Source organism: Teleopsis dalmanni, chromosome X (assembly GCF_002237135.1).
Source record: "Teleopsis dalmanni isolate 2A chromosome X, ASM223713v2, whole genome shotgun sequence".
Taxonomy (NCBI): Eukaryota; Metazoa; Arthropoda; class Insecta; order Diptera; family Diopsidae; genus Teleopsis; species Teleopsis dalmanni.
The window spans coordinates 78,032,592-78,041,400 of record NC_051848.1 but is presented as its reverse complement, the minus strand read 5'-3'; the positions used below and the strand labels follow the sequence as shown (position 1 = coordinate 78,041,400).

The window sequence follows — 8,809 nt, the reverse complement described above, 5'->3', positions numbered from 1 at the left end:
TGTTGTTGATGTTGTTGGTTTTCTCTTTTAGTAAACATATTTTTATATACATGTGTATGAATGTATGTATGTATATATATACCGCAACTAACTCACTTTATTTAAAATGTATTAAATTTTAATTTAAATGTTTTAAATCAAAAGTTCTTGAATTAGAAGTGTCGAACATCACATAATCAGATAATATTAAAACTATTCCAAACAATAAAATATTAAAAATTAAATCACTCTCTGGCCCAATTTACACTATCATGAACATAAAATGAACTTGAAAATCGGTTACCGATAGATGAGACAGAGAAGAGAGTGTGATGTGAGTTCATAAATTTTAAGCATCGAAATTTGAATCGTGTTTTCAGCTTGACACGCATACATATTCCATGTTATGTTTATGTTTACCTTTTCATGCTGAATACTTTTAATTTCGTTTACTCCTATCACTGTAGGATATGATACGAGCGTAGCTTGTGATTAAAGGGTTCCTACTCCCTCTTATGTACATTTGCAAATCGTAATATTATCGTAATATGATCGTAATATGATCGTAATATTTATCGTAATAAGGTTGCACACTATTACCAAGGTCTGTTGGTGTTAGGGTTGAACAGGAAATAAAGCTCTGGCCAGACTATTACAATATCAATTAATTCAAACGAAGGAAAGGTTTTTGTATTGATGCAAGGGATATATTTTAAAACAATGTAAATGTCTAACTGAATTCTGACTACAAACGGTGTTAAAATATCTCCAAAAGAAAATATAGCAAAACACAAATCAAATATATTGCACTCTTTCTTTTCAGCTAAAAATGCATACATTTTATATGAAATTTACAAGCAAAAGCAAAACTAGAGAACAAACACAAAGCGTTCCTCTTGATGGGTCTAATGTTTTTGGAGACAAATTTTTAAAAAGCTCAGTTGAGAAGTCCTCTTGTATTTAGTGTTCTTGCTATCACGTACAGAAACTTTGGCAGATAATCGAATGGATACCAAACTCAATAATGTAACAGGAAGGGGACGATTAGTGCAGGTTCCAAGAACATACGTTAAATTTGACTTAACGTGACATTGCGTGTGACTCAGTCACTGCCGGGGGAGTGATGTGGTGGTTCCATATTCACCATTCATTATTGAAAAAAATATGAGTTGACCATGCAAACATGAACAAATAAAATATTGAAAATGAGATGAGTTGGACAGGCAGAAGAATTTTCCTACTTAAGCCTCACTTTATTTTTCTTTAAATTATATCATAATTTCCAACAGCTCTATTTTTTTTTTCAATTGATAGAATTGTCAATGCAGGTAGTCTCTCAGGCTCATCATACTTCTCAAATATGTCTTAATCAATTTTATTTTGAGAAGCTTCCTTTAGGATGTGTTGCTTTATATCGTTGTTTGAGCTTAGTAATATCGATTTTAAAAGCAGCAGTTCCTCATACAGTTCAATAGGCGGAATGTCGCTGTTTTTACCTTCCCAATGTATTATACCTGAAGTGTTACAATGCTTGGGAAGGTCTTCGTTTGGTATACTTTCCATACGATTAATATATGAACATATATAAATCCAGCTGTTCAAAATATCCATTAAATGTTTTAAATTGACAGTCGGTATTAATTATGATAGTATGTATCATTATAGTAAAAAAGTTTACTTTATACTGCATTTCAATGGATTCTATGGGTCCATCAATATATTCATCACTGAACAATCGTTTCATCTTTGCTATTATTTTTTCTTTAAATTTAAATGCAATTTTATAACTACTTTTTTTTACAAACAATTAGGATTGTTCAATTATTATTCAAATTCAGTATTTCGATAGTATTTTATCAAGATACGAAATTAGCATAGACTGTCAATAGTGATCTTCAAGTCTACTTTAGTTGATTGCCATAGTTTATTAATAGTGTTCACTCGTAGTAACACTTATAGCACACGTGTTTTACAACAATAAGTTCGAAAGTCAGCATTTCATTCAGAACTGCTTCACAATCGCTTAGAGGTTCAGAATCATTAGTTTTGTTTCTAAGATTATTCGCGCATTCAATAACATCATAAAATTGCAGAGATATCTTCTTCTTGTTTTAAAGAGAGAAGACCTAAAAGGTCGACTGACTTTGCTCAACTTAACCCGAAAAACGTTTTCACTGTAGACGAATTAGTTTCATCACTCAAAAGCAAATTCAAATTTTGGCCTCCACAAGGCATAAAAAACTGCCATTTTTTGCATTATCATCCAGGCTACGGGATTCCAGATGAGTTCTAAATGGCAAATTATGAGAGGCCAAGAATTTTGTTATGCCAATGAATGTTGCCCTTAACAGCGAATACCTCCATTGTTAAAAGACTCTCTTATTTACATAATAAGAGACAAACAATATCATTTTTTCTCTAGTTAATTTAGTTAAGATTTTAAGAAATATCTTAATTATTTTCATATTAATCTAATAACTAGCAACTAGAATTAAAATTATTATTTATTTTAATTTTAATTACATTTTAAGACCTTGTAGAACTTATAAACATGTACGCGCGTAGTCATATAAATTGGTTCAGGTTTTTGAGGTAATCACTGCGATAGTGTTAACATTACTTCAAAATTTGCTATAAAAAATAGTTCATAGATGTTTGATCAAAAAACATTTTCTTATATTATCGTTTACAACCGATTCTTCATCGATTCTTCACCGATTTTTCACTGGTTGACGTGATGGGATTAGTTTTCTTTTCGTGCAAAATTTGTAGCTCTGAAATACCTGTACTCTCACGAATTAACTCAGATTTTGTTTTTCGATAGGAAACTGGGGGAATATTTAAATAGCCCATAGCAAATGGAAGGTTTTGGATTACATCTCAAAATATTTGATATGTTTTCAGAGAGTGATAAGCACTTAAGTCTTTGCGTGGTATACTTTTAATTTGTTTTATATAGTAAAATTTAAATTTTTTTTTTTAATTTAGTTTTATTGTAAAATTTGTTTGAAACGAAGTAACCTAAGAAACAACTTTTTTTAACGAAATAAATAATATTCTACAAAGTAAAAAAAAAAAAATTAAGAGCTATAAAAAGTTGAAATTACGCAGAGTGAAGTTAATTTTAAATTTGATTGGTGCGAAATAATTAAATTCTTTACGGATTGTAGTGTAAAAATTCCTTACAAAGAATTTTATAGTCGAAATAATAAACAAACATGATATATATAAATCCAAATTTTATAAAGAAAACCCAAAACAATCCTATTCTATCAGTGAAGACTACACATTTTAACCCGCTGTTTTTCTCGTCAAGACTGATACATATGAATCCACAATTTTTACTTAATCTCGCCGCAGAATATTGGTCAATTGTTGCTAAAGATAATACAACACCAACACATGAAACTAACATAAACCTCCACACTCCAGCCACAATAGACGAATCGCCTAACACAACTCCACTTACACAAGACCAAGTAGAAACTCGTACACAAGCAGAGAACATTCGCATAACAATCGCACAACAATCACATTCAAACTTACCGCAGGAACGGATCGTTGAAGAAGCTTTATTGGCCAATGTGATTGAAGACTTATCACCATCGACTGGTCACAACAATCATACTCTAGTAAGCCACACACAGCAATATCACAACACAACATTTTTCAAAACAAATACTACAAGTTCGAAAGTCCTGTCACGTAGATTCAAGGTAGTTCATCACAAACGCCTTAATCGCAACCCATTCATTTCACCAAAGAGTTATAAATTAGATAATAAAATTGATAAGGCTTTTAACGCATGCACCACCTCTCCGTTACCAAAAACAAGAAATTTTAACTCTGGTGCCAACTGTGCTCCAAGATCATCAGTATCCAGGTAAGTGTGGCGTTGCTCATATAAACTACAGTAATACTTTAATTATTTAATTACTTTTAAAGCAGTGCATTCTTCGGTTGTCCCTACGGTCAAAATAAAAAATGTCAATTAAAAAACATTAATGGTGTGATGTATAAATTAACACGTAATTCATTACAACGCAAGGACCTCGTCCTCAATAACACAAAACCCAAGTCAGAGAGCACTCACTCAAATGTGAAAATCAATGCACAAGAACAGCAATCAAATCAGTTAGTGGATTTTAAGTCGAAGCTTCCACAAGGGAATGCTGATGGTCTGCTCCACAAATCTTCGCCAGGTAGTGATACTTCCACGTGGACTAAAAATAACACAACTACGGCACATGAAAATTGCGCCAAACAATATTCTGCAGAGCAATTGAGAAAACGATATTTCAAGAACAATGTACCATGTGTCATTTTCCAACGAACAGGAAAGTGTGCTGCTCAAGAACTCGGTCGATGCAATAAGAAGCACGATAAGCAGCAAGTTGTGATCTGTTCTAAGTACATACATAATATAAAAAGACTGGAACTGCAGTTTCCTAATAATTCCCTATATACCATAATTTTGTAGATTTCTTCGCGGTGAGTGTGAAAATAAAAACTGTCTCTTGTCGCATAATGCCTCTTACTCGAAAATGCCTGTTTGTAAGTTCTATCTGCGAGGAACGTGCGTCCGCGAGAAATGTCAATATCTGCACAAAAAGCTTAATTCCAAAACTGACGTTTGTGAAGATTTCCTACGCGGATTCTGTAAACTTGCAGAAGAGGTATTTCCATTGAAATAAATATAGAACACATTTAGATATATGTGTCTGCATATTTTTATTAATTGCAATTACGAATATTTTAGTGTGAAAAACGTCATGTATTTGTATGTCCGCAATATGAACGCAATGGAGAATGCAATACTAAGAATTGCATTTATTGTAAGTCAGGTAGAGATCGGCTTAAAAGAAACAATGAAAAACCGAAATGTGTGAAATCTAAATCGAGCTCAGATGGATTTGTTAAAAATAATAAGAAGTCTGATCAAAAGGAATTACCAGTAAAAACTGGTATCCATTCTAAGTCTGAAGTAGTTAAAAATCGTTATTTCTTAGAACTTTCTAAAGCAAATGAAATAGATGTTGACACCAATAGTAAACAATTAGTAGATCCAGAATATGAAGTCGAACAGTTAAAAGGCATTGAAATGCCAAACTTTATACCGATTTAGAAAGATTTATGCAAGGTTCTATATAATAAATTATAGTTATATGTGATTTTTACTTTTTAGCAGCGTTAAGTATTAGTTATTCTGAAATTATTAGTTATTCTGAAGTTATAAAATTACAAAATACAACACAACTAAAAAATGTAAAACATGTTTATATAAATAAAAAGTATATTAATAAAGTACTTGTGTTCTTGAGGGCTTTATAATAATTTGCAATATTTCGCAACATATATTCATATCTTAAAACGGCACTATAACGATTTATTGAACGGTGTAAACCGACCATGGCAAAATCGTTTATTCTGATTTACTTTTCCACTTATGTTAAATACTAATATTGTTTGATTTTGAATTTATCTAAGTTTAAACTTGTGCATTTTTCCATTGATTGTACAAACAAGACGTAACTAGGACGAAATGGCGTTTAAAGTTGTAGCTGTTGTGTTTCACCCAAAAAGTTATCTTAAAACCCAATGTCTAGACAAATCATAAATAGTTGCCTGGCAACCCTGATAGACTGGTTGCTTCTCAAACCTCATTTGCGCCGGTCTTATCATTTTTCAATTTATTCGGTTTTAATTAACGAACTACAAAAAGGCTTGAAGTTCTCAAAATATTGGTGACCCGACCTGATAATAATAAAAAATTAATACGAATTCACCAAAATTTAGGCAAACTTTTAAACAAATTATTTCGGTTGCGAAATATTTTGTCGATCATTTTGTAGTCAGTTTATATTCGGTTAAAATATATACCGTTTTCCTTTATCGTCGACATACTTACCTTCTGCGCAATCAGCGAAGCGTTATCCAGTTTTTTATCGCTGCTCAATTGAGTATGTGACCTTGCAGCTTAACCGGTTTCAATAACTGATCGTTTTACCGGATAAATATTAAACGGTCCTTATTCGTTGGAGACTTTGTAGTGTTATTGCGGTTTCTAACAATTTGTTGTTTTTTGCTATTACTCAAGGGAGTTCGCTATATAATGGCAAATGAAGACATTTCTCAAATTTAAATGTGATCGTTTAACCAGACAACTATTTAATTTGAGTCAAAAATTATCCGAAGATTTTATAAGTCGTTGTCATGAAGTGCAATTGCAAATTTATGTTCATACTCTTGAGCAACTTAATGACAATTTTGAAAAATCACAATCTAACCTATAATAGAAAAAGAAAACTTTGACGAATTTGAAGGTGAACCAAGATCTAATTTTTCCTAATCATATGTGGAATTAAAAACAGCGCTTATGATAGCACTTAACAATCGCCGATCTAACAATGTGCAATCATCTACCAAATATCCATCAACAGAGGAAACTTCTTCCATCAACACTTCTTCCATTCTCGGTCAAGATTACCTGAACTGCAATCACCTACATTCGGTGGTAAAATTACAGAATGGCCGCATTTTTATGCTATGTTTAAGACGATTGTTGATAGCAGTGCAGATCTAAGTAATCTAGAGAAGCTTCCATCTTGTTTCGCAAAGGTTAGACCCAGCGTCACATGCGAAATGGGAAGAAAGTTTAGAATTTGATACAATACCGAAATGAAATTAAATGTCTGAATTTCTTGACAAGATATGCCAGGTTTTAGAACACGTTACGTACTCCACTAGAGCTGCTGCTAATAATAACAACAGGTGAGCCCAGCGTTTCCCAACTAATTGAAAGACTTTTGTCACCATAAAATCGCCAACATCTAGATGCACATTTTGCAGTGATGCTAATCATTTCATTTATGCAATAATCTCGTTCAGACCAATGTATCTTCGGCGCTTTCTACTATGTCTTCTGATTTGACTACGAAAAACAATACAACATCAACTGCTGAATCATATATAAAATCTTCATTGGTGTCAACGAACTCATCACAACAGCACCCAAACTGTCCCTCATTCGAATGTGTGCTCCTGGCTACTGCAGTTATTTTAGAAAAGAATCGTGAGGGCTCCTTCATACCATGCCGTGTCATTTTGGACTCTGCTTCTCAGTTACACTTTATTACAAAATCGTTTGCAAATCAACTGCAGGTGAAATCAACAAAATCCGTCACTGTGGTATCTGGAATTGGTGATGGGGATTTTGTCTCTAATAGTTCCAAGAACTAACTATACAGTCTTGTTTTGGCAAATACTCAACTAATATTACTGCAGTTATCACCACTAAAATCACTGATCAGCAACCCAGTAGTAACGTCAATACTAATGAAAAAAATCTACAGCTTGCAGATCCAACATTAAACAATTCTCAACTAATAGGTGCAGATCTTTTCTTCGAATTATTATGCGTTTGTCAAATTCGCTTGGATCCCCAATTACCAATACTACAAAAAACATTACTCGGTTAGATAGCTTCAGGTGGTAGTCAATATGCTACACCATCAGCCACATTAGCGGCTTTTAAAACGACATCATCTCAAATCGAACACGATCAACGTTTGGATCAATAAGTCAAAAGCTTTTGGGAAACGGAAAACTGTTTTGATTCCATTGTCAAAACAACGAAAAAACATTTATATTGTGAAACTCATTTTCAGATGCATTTTTCTTGCAATAAGTCAGGTGAATATTGTGTTCGTTTACCGCTAAGACTAGAAATAGATCTATTTGGAGACTCATATATTCAAGCTTTGCGAAGTTTTCATAGCTTAGAACGCAAACTACAGCTAAACCCCAATTGTAAGACGCAATACACTGGTTTCATGAAGGAATATTTGGATCTTAACCACATGTCTCCAGTTGCTGACACTGAAACACGCCTTCCGAAGTATTATTTATCACATCGTTGTGTTCTAAAGGCGTCTAGTTCTTCCACAAAACTTCGTGTTGTGTTCTTTACGGTTCTGCATCAACTTCTACAGGATATTCTCTGAATGATATGCTATCGTCAGGACCTACAATTCAGTCCAATTTGATTGTCATACTTCTTCGATTACGATCCTTTCTATTCTTTACAATGTATGCTATGGAGAAACGATCATCAGGAGCCGTTAAAAGTATATAAATTAGATACTGTTACTTATGGCACTAAGCCAACCGCGTTCTTAGCAGTTCGAGCTATGCAACAATTGACTTCTGATGAAGCAGAAAACTTTCGTGACTTCTACATTGATGATTTGATTACTGGAGGCAGCTCCGAACACGAAGTTCTTAACATTATGAGAAAACATCTTCATTGCTCAGCAAGGGCAACTTCTAATTAAGGAAATGAAGCTCGAGTCAGTCTTCTGTGTTGAAAAATATTTCTGAAGTTGACAGGGAACCAGTGGTGAAATTTGATGATGGCAGTGAATACACAAAGATCCTTGGTCTCTTGTGAAATCCGACTAATAATAACTCCTTCTTTTCTTTTACATCACAACAAAATATAAAAAATATAACAAAGCGATTCATTCTCTCGCTTATTGCTAGGTTTTATGATCCTCTTGGTCTGATTGGACCTGTAATATCGATGGCTAAAATATTTTTGCAGCAATTGTGGAAGCACAAGCTGGACTAGGATGAGAGCTTGCCAATCAAATTACACACTGCATGGAACTCACTCTATAATAATCTTTATTTAGTTCAAAAAGTAACGTTTCCACGTCTCGTTTCGTTACCTAATGCATTTCTTGAATTGCATGCCTTTTCTGATGCCAGTTTGGACGCCTACGAAGCTTGTGTTTATGTCGTCTCCAGGTTTGAAGATTCAGTCAGTGTC

The 8,809-nt window shown here is 33.4% G+C and overlaps 1 protein-coding gene across 2 annotated transcripts; it reads left to right on the top strand.

The window, feature by feature from the left end:
• The first annotated feature begins 3,165 nt into the window (after positions 1 to 3,165).
• Positions 3,166 to 5,230, top strand: LOC119662689 (zinc finger CCCH domain-containing protein 3-like). Of its 2 annotated transcripts, none has more exons than XM_038072379.1 (4): positions 3,166 to 3,862; positions 3,928 to 4,389; positions 4,460 to 4,655; positions 4,739 to 5,230. In XM_038072379.1, exons 1-4 carry the CDS (start codon positions 3,198 to 3,200, stop codon positions 5,102 to 5,104), a joined length of 1,689 nt encoding a protein of 562 aa, XP_037928307.1. In that variant the 5' UTR covers positions 3,166 to 3,197; the 3' UTR covers positions 5,105 to 5,230. The 2 variants fall into 2 exon arrangements, with proteins under 2 accessions (XP_037928307.1, XP_037928306.1); XM_038072378.1 differs by having other exon boundaries at positions 3,925 to 4,389.
• Positions 5,231 to 8,809: the final 3,579 nt, after the last annotated feature.

What these genes read in the sequence shown, in the direction of transcription:
- LOC119662689 (XM_038072378.1), top strand. Translation starts at nt 3,198, where the DNA reads ATGATATATATAAATCCAAATTTTATAAAGAAAACCCAAAACAATCCT. An exon ending in CCAAGATCATCAGTATCCAG is followed by an intron (nt 3,863 to 3,924) that starts GTAAGTGTGGCG and finishes TTACTTTTAAAG; the next exon opens with CAGTGCATTCTTCGGTTGTC. An exon ending in CAAGTTGTGATCTGTTCTAA is followed by an intron (nt 4,390 to 4,459) that starts GTACATACATAA and finishes ATAATTTTGTAG; the next exon opens with ATTTCTTCGCGGTGAGTGTG.